The sequence below is a fragment of the Hippopotamus amphibius genome, chromosome 5 (genome assembly GCF_030028045.1).
Source record: "Hippopotamus amphibius kiboko isolate mHipAmp2 chromosome 5, mHipAmp2.hap2, whole genome shotgun sequence".
Taxonomy (NCBI): domain Eukaryota; kingdom Metazoa; phylum Chordata; class Mammalia; order Artiodactyla; family Hippopotamidae; genus Hippopotamus; species Hippopotamus amphibius.
Genome location: NC_080190.1, coordinates 155,719,790 through 155,740,481, shown reverse-complemented (window position 1 = coordinate 155,740,481; position 20,692 = coordinate 155,719,790). Strand labels below are relative to the sequence as shown.

Here is a 20,692-nt window from a genome sequence, read left to right as displayed (position 1 = left end):
AAAATTTCAATGTTCTCTTCTTCATGAATAAATACTGTGCAAATTTAATAAGTAACCATATTGAAGCAGTACATCAAGCAAGATGGATGGAGAGATGATGCAGAGCAACGTGGTAAAAGTGAGACACAGAGTCAAATCAGAAAGAGCCTTGAATGCCATGCCCAGGAGGATGAATTGTATTCTCAAGGCAACTGCACATGACTGCAGGTTTTAAGAGTATGATATGATCCAGTATAACTTTAAAGAAATGAATCTGGGGGCAGATGTGAAGAATCAATCAAAAAATCAAGCCACTGGAGCCAGAAGGCCAATTAGAAGATTTGCCAAAAAGCCAGGTATGAGATGATGGGGCCTGAACTCAATTAGTGGCTGGGTTTCTGCCATTCCTTAAGGGTGCCTTCGTGCAAAGTAGAAAAAGTGTGCCTTGACATGGATTGGCACAACCTGGTCCTCTTCATTGGTGCCTTTGCACAGTGTACAACCTGAACCACCACACATGGTGGCCTTGGGCAGTGAGAATGGGAAATAGAGCTGTGTGTTTGATTATACAGTACACGGTGGGAAGGGAGAAGGAGGAGTCTAAAACCTGAGAAACTACCTGGAGGACTGCTCCCTAGCTGTGAATCAGTGCTCCCTCTAAGATACGTCTTTTTTGCAGATAGAGGAAAAGAGGATTATAAGAGCAAGAACTAGCTGAGCAACTAAACCACTCAGAACATTGACACTCTAGAAATCTTTCTCTTCACTGAGATACTAATTTTTTTTTTTTTTTGATGAAAAAAATACAAGCTTTTAAGAATAAGGGTAAAGGCTTCCACACAACTTTTATAAAAATATAAGGAGATTTAAATTGTAAAGGGTAAATATTACGTAACTCCAAAATTATATTATGGCTAGTGGTGAGAAGGTAAAAGAACAGTACCTTTGGGCCCTGTTCACCTCGTTGGCCCTTCGGTCCTCGGAGTCCAGGACCACCCTGGCAAACAGATGTTAAGTATTAGCACAAAGACAAATCTAAGAGCAACATATTTCATTCATTTTCCTCAATAATATGGATTGCGTAATTCTCATTTGGTAGAAAGCCCCACACATTATGTAATGGTATATGTTTATCATGATCCTGAAATGGAAATCTGCCCCCCAGATTCACCCCTTCCTGCTGATGATTTCATAGTTTGAGCAAACTTTTTAAATTAAAAAAAAAAAGCTACAGGATCTTTTAATTGAGTGTGTAAGACTATTGCTATTAATGACGCAAATGATAAAAATATACTATTAATCTAAAAAATAAATAAAATAAAATTATGCATGCCCTAGACCACCACTTGGAGATTAAATTGTTTAATTAAATTGTAAAAAGCATATAAAGTAGTAACAATTTAATTTTCTTTACACCATAGAAAGCTAATTAGATTAGTGGTTCTGAAACTTCAGTTATTTGCATTTTCCCCTCAAAATTTTTGTCATAGTAATGCACTGCCTGTTCTATTATTTAATACCATTTTCCATATATATACACATATATGTACACACATAATAAATATGTATATATGTATATATGTGTATATGCATTCTTTGCAAAACATATTCTTTGTATATGTGTGCATGCATATATGCAAATAAACTCTGAATATTTTTTAATTGACTCACTATTTCACTTAAATCTATTTTAAAAGCAAATATCATGTACTATAGTAGATGGAAAAACATATAGCTTATTAAGAATGTAAGGTAAACCTAAACATATACTATAGCTAGCAATGGTTTTGTGCTTTGTTAAAAAGGGACATGAATAAGTATTAGAAGGGTCATAGGGGCACCAGTCTGAGAATACTGCTTTCACTCGGCAGAAGGATGAAAAGATCATTGAAAATGGAATAGCTTTCTCACTATGTGAGTCCAGTTGATTTCCTGCTATGTTTACGAGTACCGAAATCATTTTGTGTACCACCAGCGAAATATTTGCATCACTTGGGGAAAAAGTGGATCAGGTGGCAAAGCTTCTTCTAGTTTGTTTTAAGCACTTAAATTCACTCCCCACCTCAATATCAGTTGGTTGCTTATCTTCCAGGCTTTTAAAATCCAATTATAAAATTGTATTTTATGTATGTGTATATGTATCTGTAGAAAATATTACCTATAGTATTTTTGTGGTATCATTTGATATATATAGAGAGAGACTGCATATGTGATACAACACTTTTTATATATTTCTGAGTTAACCGAATATGTTTTTCCATAACATGACATATAGATTTAACTTATTCTAAATAAGTTGCATAGGGACTTCCCTGGTGGCACAGTGGTTAAGAATCCGCCTGCCAGTGCAGGAGACACAGGTTCGAGCCCAGGTCAGGGAAGATCCCACATGCCTCAGAGCAACTAAGTCTGTGCACCACAACTACTAAGCCTGCACTCTAAAGCCCATGGGCCACAGCTACTGAGCCCGCATACTGCAACTACTGAAGCCTGCACGCCTAGAGCCCATGCTCCACAACAAGAGAAGCCACTGCAATGAGAAGCAGCCAAAAATAAATAAGTAAATAAATAAGTAAATAAATTTATATTAAAAAAAATAATAAATAAAATAAATAAATAAATGAGTTGCATAGTTGTCTGAACAATGGAGTTTGTTTAACCATTCTTTCATTATTGGAAATGTAGGAGTTTTCCCCACAATTTGTTGCTGTCTAAACAATACTACAATTAACAGCCTTATATATGTCCTAAGTACAAACTCTAATATTTAAGTACAAATGTTAATATTTAAGATATCAACAAGTAGAATTTTAAATGAAATTTAATGGATAGGTAGATATATTGTCAAATTGTGCTCCAAAAAAACTGCCAGTTTATTTGTCTGCTAGGAGTTTAAGAGGGTCTCTGTTTCTCCAAATCTTAGTCAGCACTTGATATTTTCAAACTTTGCATTTTTATGAACCTGATTGGTAAAAATAATACCTTATCCTATTTAAATTTTTATTTCCCTTAAAACTACTGTCACTGAGTAACAGCTGACAATTTATATACTTCATCCAGTTTCTACTGGGTTACAAGTCTTTTTCTCTTTAATGCACAGAAATTCCTCCTATACTTGGATACTACATCTTTAACTGTATGCAAATGTTTTTCTCAACTGTGGCAGACACTTTGGTTGACTATCAGAGAGTCTTTCTTGACTCCCTTCTCCATTTTATTTTTGCTACTATAAAGACAGACATTTGTTTGCCCAGCCTCCTTTGCAACCAGGAATGGGCATGTTAACTGGTTTGGGCCAATCTGATCAAGAAGCCACAAGCCTAATGAAAGCAAATCTGGAAGCTGAAACAAGCATGGGTCTTGATAAAGTTGTTGAGCAGCCATATTTGCTTGGGACCCATCTGCTACCAACAGCAAACAATGACTGTCCAAATGTCCCAATGATTCACACCACTGTGGTAGTCAAATTTTCTGTTTCTTGCAACAAACCCAATGCATCCCAATTAACATACCCATTCTGGCACACCTCTTTAATTTTGTTTGCTTGTCTTAAATGATTGGTTTTTATCTGAAGATTTTGTCCAAATGTGGCAATTTGGCTAACAGATATTTATACCTGAGGTACCAAGTCTATAAAATCCAGAAACCTTTTTATACTTCTAACTTATTTTCTACCTTACCGTTAGCCCTCATTGTGGAGTAGATGACAAGAATTCAACAAATGTTTGTGGAGGTAAACTTCCATCCTTTTAATAAGAAAGGGTTAGTCTAGGCAACAGGAATGTGGTTCTTTTACTCATGGCTTCCTATGGCTCTTCTAGAGTTTTATTGGCACATAATACCACTGTGTAAATTCTTGAATGAGAAAATAATCACAACTGTGTTAAATCATCAGACATAGTCTATTATAGGGTTTATTGCATATTGTGATACTATTTCTTAAATAGTTTATTATACTTTAAATAATTGAAAATGTCAATAGCTTTTCTATTTTACCTCTTCTTTCTCTCCAAGTCAGAACTCAACCCTTCTCTTTCACTTCTTTGCTGCTTTTTTTTCTCATTACAAAGTTTGACTCTTAGGTCATACATAAATATTTTATAACTTGTTCCAGCAGCACTGCAGATGAAAAAAATTTGATAACCCTCTAGCTAAAAAAGCTTATTCATGCTGTTTAAAATAAAATAAATATTATTCTAATTAAGAACTGAATCATTAAGTATCAGGAATGAAGAAGAAACAAAACACCAGAGCAGGAGTCATGTACACTGAGGCTGTCCTGGGGGAGGAAGGGGAAGATGGGTCAGGTTTGCTGGAAAGTGTGTATTTTATAGCCCACACAAGGTAATGAAATGTGAACTGGGACCTATGATAAGTGGGGGAAGGGAAGAATATGAAACATCCTTTAAAGCTGAGGAACATGAAAGGCTGCACTCTGAATGAGCTCGGACAAAAAAAATCCCACTACAGGTGCAGGATCAAGATGTTGTTTCCACTTTAGCTATGGAAGGGGTAGTAAATGTCTCCACTAAGAAATATTATCTAGAAACTGATTCTCATATAATCTGGGGACCAGAATTTACACTACCTGTGAGGGTCAAATAAAACTAGAAAGTCAAATTTTTAAGGTGGTTTTCAGTTGGTTGTACACCCAGGAGCTTAGCAGAAGCAGACCGATACACTCTCTTGAAAAATACAGCTCAAACATGGGTTCAAAATATTCCCAAAGACAAAGCTTCAAATAATGCAAGCTCAAATATACACCAAAAAAAACCCAAAAGACACATGGAAACAACACAGCATGAGTAAAACCAGCAAAAAACAAATGGCAGAATCAGAACCACATATACTGCCGATATTGAAATTATCAGATAAAGAATGTAAACCATATTGAATATATTTAAAGAAAAAATAGTTCTGAAAGTGTTACAAAAGAAGAAGAGACTATTCAAATGACTTCTGGTCATTTGAATGGTCATTTGAATATAACTTCTAGATACACTAAATATAATAATCAAAATCAGAAACACAACAGATAAGTTAAGTAGCATATTAAACACAGCTACACACAGACTACACCAGAAAGTAATTTTGAAGATATTACACAGAATAAAGCCTGGAGACACAAGTAGGAAATAAATGAGAGGTTAAAAAGAGATGAGAGTAAAATTAGAAAGTATAATGTACATCTAGTTGGAGTTTCAGAAAAACATAGAAATGATCAGAGAGAGGTAATATTCAAAGAGAAAATGACTCAGAAAACTCCAAACGTAATGATAAATATTGGTATTCAAATTCATGAAGCCCCAAATTTTCTAAGACTGCAAAACAATAACATCGAAAATCCACATCCAAATACACTGTAGGGGAACTTCAGATCATGAAAGACAAAGGAATTGTGAAAGCAACTAAAGGAGAAAATATTTCTCACAGAAGAATGACAATTAATTCAACTGACAGCTGACTTTTCTATAGCAACAATGGAAGTGACAAGACATTGTAACAGCATCTACAAAGTGCTCAGAGGACATAACTGTTAATCTAGAATTGTACTCCCAGTTTATTAGTTTGGAAAGTTGTCTGACTGCTTTAATGGATATCAATATTAAAATTTTAAGCAAGGTAGGAGGTTTATTATTCTCTTACATTAAAATCTGAGCTGGTTCAGAGTATCAGGGCAGTGTGAAACCTCTGTTGCTTCCATCTTACTGCTGTGCTGTGCCCAACAGCATAGCTTATCAAAGTGAAATCAGTACCACATGTTCCCATTCTAGTCTGTTGGGAAGGGTGAAAATGGTTAAAGAAGGAATTTGGCTTTCATTTAAGAACAACATCCACGGTGATTCCATGTACCTTCTCTATCCCTGGCCAGAACTTAGTCACAAGGTCATATTTACTTGCATAAATGCTAAGAAATCAAGTCTCTAGCTGAATGGCCACATACTTGGCTAAAACTCAGGGGCATCTACTATTAAAAAGAAGCAGTGAATTCAGGGGGGCAATTAGCAATCTCTGTAACTGGGAGATAAAGGCATTTTCAGGTGAACAAAAACTGAAAATTTACTACCAACAGTCTCTCATTAAAGGAACACTTGGAGGATGTACTTTAGGAAAAATAAACATGATAACAGAAAACATTGTGAGCGAAGCAATAACAAATATGTAGGCAAGTCTTAACATACATTAATTTACAACAAGTAATAACGATAAAATATATAATTTGTGATGTTAAAAAAGGACTAAAATACTGGATAGAAACAGCACATAAATTATAAAAAGGATGGTCCAAGAGAAGAGAATTCCAAGAATATCATGTTGGTTGAAAGAAGGATAGAAATCTTGACTCTTTCCAGACTTTGTCAGGCTAAACACGTGTATTAAAATTTCCAGGTTCGCTATTAAAGGGACAGACATAGAGAGTATAATTTCCAAATTAGTGGAAGGGAGTTAAAAAAAGAATGTGAATAAAAGCAAAGAGCCAAAAAGTGCAAATAAATAAGTAAAGAAAACCTCAATCAACCAAGAAAGTCACACACACACACACACGCACACAATTAGAAAGCAAAAATTGAGATGATGGATATAGCAATATAAACCTGAATAGGTTAATTATTACAAACAACACAATGGACTAAACTCTCAAAAAGACTGTAAAACCAGATTAAGAATAAAATCGTAGCATATGCTATTTAAAGGGACACATCTAAAATACAAAGACACAGAAAGGTTGAAACTAAAAGGATGAAGAAAATATATACCAGGAAAATAATCTGAGAGAGAAATGTTGACATAGCAAGTCACTAGGAAGATAATTATTCTAAATTTTTGCATATTATAACACAATCTCAGGATACACAATACAGAATTACAAACAGAACTTGACAAAAGAGGGGAAGACTTTAATCATCTATCTTAGTAATCGAAAGATAAAGAACTAATTCAGGTAAAGAAGATTCTAACAACACAATTTACAACTTGATTTACTGAATAAATATTAAGAATTCTGAACTCTACAATTAGAGGACAAACATTCTGCTAAAGCATACATGGAACATCTATAAAACCTGACAAAAGGCCACAGAGAAATTGTTAAAGAAGCAACAAATGCCAAAGAACTGGTACTACACACTTTCTTCACGATAAAGTGCAATAAGTTAATACAGCAATAAGAAAAAGATAAAAATTGCATACACAATTGGAAATTTAAAAAGACACTTCTAAGAAATCATGGCTAAAAGAAGGGATAAAGAAAAATAGAAAAGACGACAGCTGACAGAAATATTAAATCTGACTACATTAGAATTAAAATTTCTAGACAATATACTTGCCACAGACAACAACAAACAAGTCACAGACCAGGAAAAGATATTTGCAAAACACATCATTAATAAAGGACTAGTGTCCAAAATACATAAAACTACTTACAAATCAATGAGAAAAAAACTGCACAACAAAAACCCAGCAAAGTGTATAAATAGGTATTTATATAGGAAGAAATCCAAATGGTTCAGAGACAAATGAAAAACTGCCCCATCTCACTATCAGGGAGAGAAAGTCCTATTTTAAAGGACAAGGACATAAGAGTCTTATAGTCATCAAATAAGTGCAAGCTCTCATATCTAGCAACATCAGACAGTGCTGGTGAGATGCAGAGCAACTAGACTTCTTATACAGAGTGTGTGGGAGAGAATATTGGGACAACCACCTTGAAGAGCAACTTGGGGTTTTTTCATGAAGTTGAAGATGCACCTTCTTTATTCTCCAACACATCTGATTCTAGGTATTATTACAAGAGCACTTAAGCTTGTAGAGAGACATACAAAGGATTATCACTATAATGACACTGTAGTAGGAAAATAATCCACAGTTATGGGTCAGTAAACTCTTATTTATATAGTGGCATTCCTTCAGCAAGTACAACGAGTAAACTAAACAATGCACATTAACCTTGATGAAGTCCAAAGACATAATTTTGGTTGAAAAAAAAAGCAAGCCGCACACAGTTGAAAATAAATCTTTGTTTTCAACTCCCAGGTTAAACTAAAGACAACTCCTTATATCTGATGAATGAGTTATAATACACAAAATACAGTTCTACATAGTACCCTGTGTGTTCCTCACAATACCAGTTAGAGAGGTGAGTGCTGTTTATACGTGAGGAAATGGAGGTACACAGTGGTTCCATGACTTACCTAGTCTTATTTAAATTTAATGCTTTTACCATTAACTCCGCATTTGCTTCTTTGGGATAGAGTTTTTTGTTAAAATAAAATAAAATAAAATAAAATAAAATAAAATAAAATAAAATAAAATAAAATAAAATAAAATAAAATAAAATAAAATAAAATAAAATAAAATAAAATAAAATAAATAAAAAATTGGGGTCTATGTCCAGAGCTTGAAAGAATGTTCTATGTGCCAAAGATAAAGGAGAGACAGCTGGGATATACTCCAGATACATTCTGCAGGTTCTCTTCCTTTTTGTTCAGTTCGGGAAGTGTGGTCCGCAAACGAAGACAAAGGATGTTGGTGGGGCCAACCTGCACCGAACTTCCAAGCTGCAAGCCAGCAGTCAGCGAGGGTTATCTACGCATGCGTGCTGAGTGCTCCCGGCTGCCAATTGCGGACGGCAAGCCACCTGCAAGCCCTGGTCCGTGTCCAAATATTCCTCCTGTAAGGTCTGGACTTCTTTATTTGCTCCTGCATTTTCTCCCTATTTTCTTTGTCTTTCTGCCTTGATACATTTGTCATTTCCTAACCAATGACCAGCTATATCATATTTATCTTAAAGAAATACTTATAACCCCAGATTAGCAGGTTAGAAGTAAAGCATTTAGACATAGTACAAAAGATCTATCACGGTAAATTCAAAAAGACCCAGAGAGTGCACTTATATACACTTTATATTTTTTTAAACGTTTTCTTGCCTATTAGGTGTAAGACAGGCTCAAGGATACATTGTACAACACAGGTAATATAGCCAGTATTTTGTAATAACAGTAAATGGAAAGAAATCTTTAAAACTGTATAAAAAATGTTCAAAGACCTATTTGTAGAGAAATACAGACAGTTGCCAGACCGTGCTAAGAATTTTTAAATGTCTTCTTTGAGTGAAAAACAATATAAAATAGCATAATTTTGCAAATTAACAACACCACCACCAACAAAAACCTTTCATTTTCAAACAGAATTATGTAGTATTTGACCAAATGAGAAAAGGTTATGTTTACTTTTTAATGTTGATCAAATAGACATGTATGAATCTATACATACATATAGTGTTTATAAGAAAAAATGTGTTCTTTCTCTCTTTCCCTCTCTCCTCCTTTCCTCTCTTCCTTCCCCCCTCTCCTTTCTTTTTCCTTCCTCTCACCCCTGCTGCACCCTCCTCTCTCTCTTCTTTTCTGTAGGAAGTTCCGGTCAGTAATGGAGAACTTCATGCTCACATGGGGTACTTTTCCCAGGGATTTTGAAATCCTCCCTCACATATAAATGTTGATATAGAATGGGCAGAAGGAATGTATGCAAATCTTGCAGCTACAAGCAGGGGGCCAATGTGTGAAACAGTCACACTGAAAATAAGCCACAGGACTTCAAAGGGAAGATTCTGAATAGATAGCACTGAGAGACATAGTATGATGTAGGGATTAAGAGCATCATCTATAGGACTCACAGAGACCTGGATTTGAAGAGCAGCTCCTCCAAGCTGTGTTCTTTAGGCAAGTTACTTGACCTCTCTGTGCTTCAATTTGCTTGTAGGATTAAGTGAGTAAGTGTTTAGCACAGTGGTGGGCACATATTAGACACATGACAAGTGACAGTTATAAATATTATTAAAGAACATTTAAGTTCAAACTAGGCAAGACTTACTGGTGGGCCTGCTGGTCCCAGAGCCGCTTTATTGATTTCAGAACAGGAGCAGGAATGTGGAAGCTCTGGGCAGGTCTCCTCGTCCCTCTGAGGAGAAAAAGAAATAGCATAACTATTAACAAGGTGGTCTATACAAATGGTTTTATGGACTCAAAGAAAACACTTTAAGACACTTCAAAAAAATTCTTAAGTGAGCATTAGTCTAGAAAGGCAGAGAATATTCTCTTCTGACCACAAAATATTCTCTTCTTTTCTTTAAAGGAACAATGAATGGAAACTATAAGCAAGACGAAAAGACAACCCTCAGAATGGGAGAAAATATTTGCAAACGAATCAACAGACAAAGGATTAATCTCCAAAACATATATAAACAGTTCATCCAGCTCAATATCAAAAAAACAAACAACCCAATCAAAAAATGGTCAGAAGACCTAAACAGGCATTTCTCCAAAGAAGACATACGGATGGCCAAGAGGCACATGAAAAGCTGCTCAACATCACTAACTATTAAAGAAATGAAAATCAAAACTACACACCGGTGAGAATGGACATCATCAAAAAATCTACAAACAGTAAATGCTGGAGAGAGTGTGGAGAAAAGGGAATGCTCTTGCACTGTTGGTGGGAATGTAAATTGATACAGCCACTATGGAGAATAGTATGGAGGTTCCTTGCAAAACTAAAAATAGAGTTACCATATGAACCAGCAATCCCACTACTGGGCCTATACCCAGAGAACACCATAATGCAAAAAGACACATGCACTCCAATGTTCACTGCAGCACTATGTACAATAGCCAGGACATGGAAGCAACCTAAATGTCCATCAACAGATGAATGGATAAAGAAGATGTGGTACATATATACAATGGAATATTACTCAGCTGTAAAAAGCAATGAAACTGGGACACTTGCAGAGACATGGATGGACCTAGAGACTGTCATACAGAGTGAAGTGAGTCAGAAAGAGAAAAGCAAATACCGTATATTAACACATATATGCGGACTATAGAAAAATGGTACAAATTGACCAGTTTGCAAGGCAGAAATAGAGACACAGATGCAGAGAACAAACATATGGACACCAAGTGGGGAAAGTGGGGAGGGTTGGGAGGAAATGAATTGGGAGATTGAGATTGCCATATATACATTACTAAAAAGGAAAAAAATACCAAATTGTACACTCTAAATATATACAGTTTATTGTATGTTAACTGTATCTCAGTAAAATTATTAAAAAAAGAAAAAAACGAATGGGTGTCTAGTGAGGCACCGGTCATCATCATTATCAAAGAATGTTGATAAAACCAGCTTGGGAATCCAGGTGAAGAAAGAAAGGCATAAGTAGGTGCAAATTAAAAAAAAAAAGATTCTGGTTACTATTTAATTCAGTTGAAGAAGTAGTACTCTATGAACTAAAAGTCCTGAAAACTTTATTAGTGTTACAACATTTTTTTCCGTTTCAAAGGATAAAAGAAAACTTGGTGGAATAGTGCATCAAAACAACTGCATCTACACGAAAACAAAGAACCAAAAGAACACAAAAACAGTGCTTAAACACACCATCGATTCCCCGTAACAATTTTAACTACTGCTCACATTCTGTGACTGAGAGTAAGAAAAACATCACAGCACCAATCAAAAGCTTTGGGACAGGAGGTCATTTCCCCTTGGAGAATTCTGCTATCGGGTGACACTATGAGATAGACTACGAATGTCAGGCTGCATATACCTAAATGAGTTACTGGAGTGTAGAGAAAGACAGAGCACCTGCTAAGGGCTATTGAACGATTTTTGAATATCCCATTTGGAGTAGCAGCCAAAAAGAAGCCTGTCCTGGGATAAGAAACTACAGGACGTCAAAGGGTTCATCAGTCCCTTTGGATAGAGAGAAAGTGAGCTTCATTTCCTAAGACCTTAGGGAAATGTAATGTAAGAGCTGAATAGAGCACAGAAGATAATTAAATTATCAAGATAAAAATCATCTCAGGCTCTGAAATATTCATAACAGAAACCCAAAAAATGTTGAGCAAAGAGCCTTTAAATGCTTTTCTCTAAATGTTGGACAATAGTCAAAAGTTTCAGCTCATTACAGGAGAAAAAAAACAAAATCCTGCTAACATATCTGGCCTGATATCTTGGGCAGCTAGAATGAATACAAACTTAAGTATCCTGAAAGATTCCCCCAATTAGGCTGACAGCGGCCTCTAGGAATGGTTTTGCCATTGCTGTTCACCGTATCTCCATCCATGTCTTTCTACCATGGGATCTACGTATCCTCAGTGATAGAAATGAAAAGAAAAGCTCTGAGAAGGGCTGGGTCCTTCCTAGGAGATGCGGTGATCACATTTTGCTTGATTCAGCATAAGATTCTGAGTGTTTCCCTTTACAATTTACAATCAACCTGCCCTTAAGCATAACACCACAGAGTCTCTGATTTAATTCCTCACCATAGTTTCATGGAAACTTATTTTGATGAAGAAAAAAAGTTACTTCCTTCTCAAACATAGTCACCATGAATTTACTGCGTGCAATAGATGACGTGATCTGGTGTAAGGTCTTAAAAAAGCAAGTCTTGCAGACTTGATGAAGTCTTCCCCACACCCATTCTCCAGCTTGAATTCTTAAGATGTGACTCCTGTCCAACGATAACAGGGTCAACATTTCAATTCACTGGCCCTAAAGATCCTTAGATGTGAACAATCTGTTTTTATATATACAGGTAACCCCACCCCCCAGTGAATTACACTTGCTATTAATAATGAGAAAAAGCTTATTTTTCTAGCAGCCTTGTATAGGTTATATAGATTATAACTATGATTCCCAAACTGTGTGGAAAGATGGCCTGGAGTGGTACAGCAAACTTACAGGGGCACTCTGAGTGTTTTTTAAAAAAGAAAAATCAAAAGAAACAGCAAAATTCAGTACCCATTGGACTTCATATACACAACTAGCTCAAGGTAGTTCACAGTTTCAACACTAGATTTTGAAACACTATTTTTGATGATATATATTTTGCAAATCTAGGTTTTCAGCAGTTGCTATGAAGGAAAGCAAGTACCACGGGGAAAATCAATGTGGAAAAAGAAGTGAGGGCGTGATGTCTGATCGGATTCCAAGATATGAGCAACTCTCCATTCTCAACAGGCACACATCCCATTAGTAAGTAGTTGTGGTTATTTAAAAATAAGTATATCATTTTAAAATTTCTATTTATGTATGTTATTTTTTCATACAGCTTCTGAGTGGTTAAAGACTAACCAAGATGTTTGGACTTCATATATAGAATTATTTCTTTTGGCTCGGGAGTGCCATGAAAAAAAATATTGTGATACTAAAGGCTTCATAAACCGTGAAACTGGGGAACATCTGGACTCTGTAAATGGCCCCCGTGGAGTGGTGCAGTTCCCACTGTGTGCGGCAGTGTCCTACTGATTCCAGACATGCCTCCTTCTTAACCTCTTTCCAATTTTCATCAACATCATCACAATGAGTTATCTGTGACATGAGTTTTGTGAAATAGCCTTTCATTTTCAGGGAGAATTAAATATAACTTTAGAAAACTGCGGTAAAGAACAGACCAAATAATGAAAGAAGAATTCTTACCAGGCCAGGAAGTTCACAGCATTGGTCGTTATTGGCCCATGATGTGGAACAAACAATATCAAACATCTGTAACTGGAACTGCAATTTAAAAAGAAAATTGTCCTTCAATAAAAGCTATATAGATACCTTGTTTTTATAATTATAATGATTTCATAGTTTATATTACATAATAGAACACCAGTACATTTACAACATAATATTATAGTGAACAAATTAAAAAGTCATTCCAACAATATCAATCTAATTTTGTTCCTCAAACACACAGTGATTTAAGATTTTTGTCAGTAATTACTCCACCTGCCATCCAAACTCCCTTATTTATCACAATTCCTCCTCCCATCTCTACCTAAAAAAGTTTAGCACCTCTGTTGACATCTTCCTTGTACTGCCCATCAGTTACTCCAAGTGCCTGGGTAATCCCACAACACTCCATATGTCTTTTATAGCATATCTCCTACCATCCAGTACAATTATTTATATTTTTCCCTCAGACTGGGAGTTCATCAAAGGACACAGAACCACTTATTCATCTTTGTGCCCCCTTTCATAACATGTGGCATATTGTAGGTATTCATGAAGCCTCGTTGAACTAATTCTGACTCCCGTCATTCATGCATACATTTGGCCACTTTTTCTGTAGTGCATAATGCAAGCCAGATACCATGTGGACCTTTAGGATATGAAAATGAACAAAACCAGAGTTCTGCTCTCAAAAAATTTATAGGGAGTAAGAGACAGACACATAAATACTGTTTACAATGTGGTAAGTGTTGTGACAGATTCACATATGGCATTGTGAGAACCTGTGCCAAGTGCATTTCTATTTAAGCCATGGATCACACCATAAATACTTAGACAGTCTTGTTCTACTCATGTACATTGGCAACAACTTAATGTATATTTTGAAATATTTAGGAATATCATTATAACATCATTAAGGGCTCACACTAGCTTCATGACCGAACCATTTCTAATACTATATTTCTTCCTATATTATTTTCAAATATTGAGTATTGTCAGGAGTTTGGGATTAACAGATACTACTATATATAAAAAAGATAAACAACAAGGACCTACTGGGACTTCTCTGGTAGCACAGTGGTTAAGAATCCGCCTGCCAATGCAGAGGACACAGGTTCGATTCCCTGGTCTGGGAAGATCCCACATGCCGTGGAGCAACTAAGCCCGTGCACCACAACTACTGAGCCCACATGCTGCAACTACTGAAGCCCGAGAGCCTAGAGCCCATGCTCCGCAACAAGAGAAGCCAACACAGTGAGAAGCCTGTGCACTGTGACGAAGACCCAACGCAGCCAAAGAAATAAATAAATAAAACAAAACATAACAAGGACCTACTGTATAGGACAGGCTACTATATTCAATATCTTATAATAATATATAATGGAAAAGAATCTGAAAAAGAATATATTATAATTATCTATAATTGAATCACTTTGCTATACACCTGAAACACATTATAAATCAACTATACTTCCATTTAAAAAAGAAAAAAAGAAAAAAGTGTCATCAATTACAGAGCTGGGAGAATGATGAAATTCTTTTCATTTTAAATCTGTAACTTTCCTTCAGCAAGTGGTGGTTTTCAGCATAAGCTGAAACTCTTGGTGCCTTACTTTCTCTTATCCCCATCAAGGGTCCCCTGGATGAAGAGTAGGATACTCAAGTAGTTGGTGTGACTGAAATAGTTACTGACAATGCATCCAGCCTCACAAGAGAGCCTGCCCTATCTGACAGTAAAGAAAACGAAGTCAGGCTTTCTCTTGGTACACCCAGGAAGAACCATGCCTTGCTGTAAACATCTTTCCCCAAGTGAGCTTCGCAAGATTAATAAAATAACACAAATTTTGAAAGCAGATCCATAAATCAAGACACCATATTTTCTCTTTTCAGTAGAAAACCATTGTGTTGTTTGAAGAAATAAGTGCATGGCTTACTACTCTTTTTTCTTCCATATTAAAAATGTTTTTTTCCCTGAAAGGGTATGATATTTAAGTGTGTTCAGGGCAACCATACAACAAAATTACGATCATTAAAAAATTAGGTTTTTAAAATTAAAGGATTTTTTTTAATTAAAGGATTTTTTAAAGAACATGGATGCTAATTTTCATAAACAAGAGCAACAAAGATTTTTTTTTGCATTATAATCAGATTTTATTATTTATTTATTTTTTTTTTGATAATTTTTTTAAAGCTCTTTATTGGAACAGAATTGCTTTACACTCTTGTGCCAGTTTTTGAGGTACACCAAAGTGAACCAGCTGTATTTAGACATATAGCCCCATATCCCCTCCCTCGCGACTCCCTCCCACCCTCCCTGTCCTGGCCCTCTAAGGCATCACCCATCATCGAGTTGATCTCCCTTTGTTATACAGCAACTTCCCACTAGCTATGTATTTGACAATTGATAGTGTATCTATGTCTATGCTACTCTCTCACTTCGTCCCAGCTTCCCCTTCGCCCCCCCCCCAACCCCATGTCCTCCAGTCCATTCTCTGCATCTGCATCCTTATTCTTGCCCTGTCACTGGGTTCATCAGTACCAGTTTTTTAGATTCCGTATATATGAGTTAGCATACGGTGTTTGTCTTTCTCTTTCTGGCTTACTTTGTAGAACAACAAAGATATTTCAAGGAGCATAAGGATTAGGAGGCTGTGGATCTAGAATGCCTGGGTGTAATTCACTCACAAGCTAAGTCATTTTAAACAAATTATTTAATGTGTTGGAGTCTCAATTTTCCTCATCTGTAAAATCAGTATAACAGTAGCTATTCAATAGTTATTCATTAGAATAACAATAGTAGCCACAATAATAAAATGAACTCATAAAGGGAAATATTTACAACAGTTCCTGAAATACAGTCATAAATAATAAATATTATTTTAATGCAACATGTACAAAAGCCTTTTTATAGATGATCTTTAAGCTGCAGGAGTATCTAATACAGAGGCCAAAAGAGTAGAATCAAAATGAAAGTGATGCAATAATTGAATGCAGAAATATAACAGTAGTTTGTGTTCACAATAATCACACCTGTTTAATATTTTGGTTGAGAAAAATCTTAGCAAATAACAACAGCAGCAAACATTTGTTGAAAAACTATGTGTCAGACACCACGCTAAGGACTTTGCCTATATCATTTCATCTTTCAGTCACCACTATAAGGTATGATAATAGAAACATCAACCCCATTCTGTAAATTAGGACCTGGGACGAAAAAGCCTAAGTAATTGAAGCACATGTTGAAAGCTGAATTCTGGTTGGGATTTGAACAGCACACATCATTTTCTGGTGGTTTATTCTGCAGTGAACAGATCATTAGTCTCATGTTTAAAATGTAAATACCACAGCCTAACTTTACAATGCTATTTGTCTGGGGGCATTTATTAAATGGGTTCCATTATGACAGCATTAGATAGATTCAGTTAATTCTGTCATTCATCCATTAAGAAATTTTCCATTTCTGAATAGAGCCCTCAGTGTGAACACATTTTGGTGAATGGAAAGATTTATTTAAAGCAAAGGCCTTTCACTAGCCCCAGGATACACCAGGCTTTCGTGAAGTTTTTCAAATAAACATTCACTACCCAATCACCTATAGCAGTATAATGTCTCCATACAAACCTTTGCTAAACTTCTTTTGCCCTACTGAATTACTGAGATTCTTATGAGTCATTTCATTTATTCAAGAGGTCGAATACCTACTAAGTGCTGAATGAGGCCAATACTATCATTTGAAGAATGCTTGTGGGCTGTCTTTTCTTTTTCAAGTTAGATGAAGTCAGCAGCCTTTTTTGTGTGAGTACAACAAATTTATTCATAATTGTTTTGCATTCGTAATAGTTTAGATTCCTCAGCCTTTATTTAGAGACTTCTTTTCTAAGGCACATTTTTGGGGATTGATTTTTAAAAATCTGGCTTTTATTCCAGAAGCAATTATACACACATTTATACAGATTATGGAGGAAACGTTATAGAGATGATGTGTCAAAAGATCTTATATTTGAGTGCCTAAAAAATGCAAGACAATATGGTTCAAAATAAATCATACTTCAAGCAACTAAGAGGCAGAGCCTTTTTACTTTTGCAACTTTTTTCCTTTGTAACTAACTGAACATTATGAAAAATTATATCTGTGCAAAAAAAAAGAAAACCCAAAACCCTCCCACTTCCACTTTTTAATCATCTCTTTCAAGGGAATACTTAGACAATTACAAATGCTCATTTTTTATTATTGGACATTTTTGTCTGGGTGTAGCACAAAAGGCAAGTCATTTGGGGTCAAATGTTAGCATGAAAATAAGATTAAAATATTTCTTGGCAGTTGAGTCACTGTGATCTGTGAATGGAAATTAAAATGTACCCCTGGCTCAACTTTCCACTCAGTACCAGATTTCATTTTCTGACTTTTTTCGAGCATAACATTTTTAAGATTATAATTTGAAGTCAAGCTGTACCTGAACTTATACAAATATTTAAAGAGCTTTACATTAACTGAGAACATAGGAGAAAGAGTCCTGAGGACCGAGGCCTTTGAATTTGGTGTGTAACTCATTGACTCCACCTCCAAACTAAGATTTATTAAGCATTTATCACTTGTCAGCTATTGAAAAGGGTATTTTTACTTGTTCTCAATCAACTTACTGAATTTAAGGAAAACCATGATGGCACTATTCAATTAGGAGATGAAAATGAACAGCTGTTGTAGTTATTGGTAGTAATTAGAATGTTCAGATGTAGACATGCTCGGGGGAACATTCTAATTATGTTTATTTTAAGATTGTAATTCAAATAATGGTGAGTTTTTGAACTTGCCAGTGAATAGACAGGGCATATGGTCACTGTTACAGACCAGATTCCTTCCTCTGCCTTGAGTTCTATCATAATCAACCTGATTCAATGGAAAAGAGCTCAGGATGGAAAGTGGGTAACCGCATGCAACTCAGATAAAATCTCATATCTTACTTTCCTCACTTTTGAAAGGGGATTCCTCCCTAACTTATTCAAGTCTCAGTTTCTGCATCTATAAAATGGGGATAATAATAAGTATCTCTTCCTAGAGTTATTACAGGATTAAACGAGATAATCTCAGAAATGTTCACACTGCCTAGTCCATAGTAGGCAATAAATATTAGCCACTATCATAATTTTAAGGATTAAAAGATAAAATCCAATGGAAACACAACCATTTCCTTGCAATTTAAAAACACTGGTCTACTATTGATTCCTACATGAAAGCTTTAACTCAGTAAATAAAATTACTAAAAACTCCATAACATAATTTGTATTTGTCTTTACACATCAGAGGACTATAAAAAATGTCAATTGGATAATTAAATGTTAGATTTGAAAAGGTGGAGAAAAGACACTAAGAAACATCATCAATGCTGGAATCTTAAAACTTCTCTTGAATCATCTCTGATTGGCAGCATGATAATTTCATTAAGTATCAGAAAAGGTAGAAGAAACTTCTTAGGAGAAAGAAGATTGGAAGAAGAAGCACAGTTGTTAAGTATCTTCCCACATGTGTTTTGACAGCTAAATTAAGCCTGCTTATTAGTTTAGTCCCACTAGGGATTCTGCTGCCTGTAAAATCTTGCATCGCTGAACGCAAGTTGTTTTTATTTCAAATATGAATAATTTCAGTACAGTAGTTACTGTATCTCTAAATTCATCAATCTCTCCTCCACTCAACTTTGGTTTAAAAAGACTATAGTCTTTAAAGAGTGAAAATTTAGTTTTTCCATCACCTGGCATTTTTTGAATCATTGCTGAATTTGCCAAGGAATGCTGACCTATAAACTACGAATCTTTCTTAGATGATAATTACTTCTCCTGGAATGACCCAAAACTTGTACATATACATATTCCCTTTTACTGGGTATTAGAGTACATACGTATTTCAAGATTATGTTAGCAATCTGTGATTTCTAATCTGAGAACTGAAGACTAAAGCTTCTCTCTTGCCTTGCACTGAAACAATAACCCCCAAAATCAAGTGAGCTTTCAATCACATTCTTGAGATCTAATCTAATATCATCCATTTCAACATAATCAAATTCCTCAATAAGTGGGTAGACTGAAAATCTATTTAGTAATCCTTTGTAGACTTCTAGAGTCTAGCGAAAGCCACAATTTTTTTCCTACTAGGCTTACAAAGAACTCTTTAATGATTAACGTCTATAAATTCTCCTTTGTCTACTACTGGGTGGAAGTTACCACAGAGGGTGCTCTGTTTAATTGCTTTTCTTTCATGGTCAAAAGTAAAGACTTATCACCGGTAGGCCTGAAACCCACAGTCATTTTTGCTTTCAGAAATAAATTCTTTAATATTTAATTGGTCACAGATTCGGAGTAAAATTACTGCAGAGTGTAATTTGAAATACAATTAATTTGTAACTAATTATAAAACTTTAGTTGTAAAGTAAAAATTATAATCAGGAGATGGCATGATGTATATTAGTGGACTGTTGTCAGTACCACATGTGGAATATGATATACACAAAACATTTTAAGAAAAGCCATGATACAATTCAAATAGATGACTTTCTGTTTAATTCCTATAAAGTGTTTCTTGATAATGTACTCTGTTCATATGACTTTATTAGATACTGTGATGTAGGGTAAAAGGGGGCAGTTGCAAATGAAGACCATGACATGATTTCTATTTTGAGGGATTTATATCTGGCTAGAGAGGTGAAATGCAGATATATGAAAGAGCAAGAAAATAATATATGACTATAATTAATTAAGGGTTAAGCAAATACTAGAGGTTTAGAAAAGGTGAGATGGAAAAGGTATTGCTGATATCCTTCACTAATAATAGCTGCTCTTCACTGAATGCCTACTAAGTGTCAGAGATTTTATATGCATTATGTCTCAAATAAAAAAAATAATAATAGAGGCTTCCCTAGTGGCGCAGTGGTTAAGAATCCGCCTGCCAATGCAGAGGACACAGGTGTGAATCCTGGTCCAGGAAAATCCCACATGCCATGGAGCAAATAAGCCTGTGCACCGCAACTACTGAGCCTGCACTCTAGAGACCACAAACCACAACTATTGAGCCCACGGGCCACAACTACTGAAGCCCACAAGCCTAGAGCCCGTGCTCCACAACAAAAGAAGCCACCACAATGAGAAGCTGGCGCACTGCAACGAAGAGTAGCCCCCACTCGCCGCAACTAGAGAAAGTCCATGTGCAGCAACAAAGACCCAACTC

General features: G+C 35.6%; 1 protein-coding gene across 3 annotated transcripts in view; it reads right to left on the bottom strand.

The window, feature by feature from the left end:
* Positions 1-20,692, bottom strand: part of COL14A1 (collagen type XIV alpha 1 chain) — a 220,584-nt gene that overhangs the window by 51,498 nt on the left and 148,394 nt on the right. For all 3 annotated transcript variants that reach the window (XM_057734080.1, XM_057734079.1, XM_057734081.1), the window contains exons 35-37: positions 13,456-13,533; positions 9,850-9,936; positions 923-976 (exon numbers count right to left, since the gene is read on the bottom strand). In XM_057734080.1, coding sequence (XP_057590063.1) covers positions 923-976; positions 9,850-9,936; positions 13,456-13,533 — 219 coding nt within the window. The remainder of the gene's footprint in view (positions 1-922; positions 977-9,849; positions 9,937-13,455; positions 13,534-20,692) is intronic.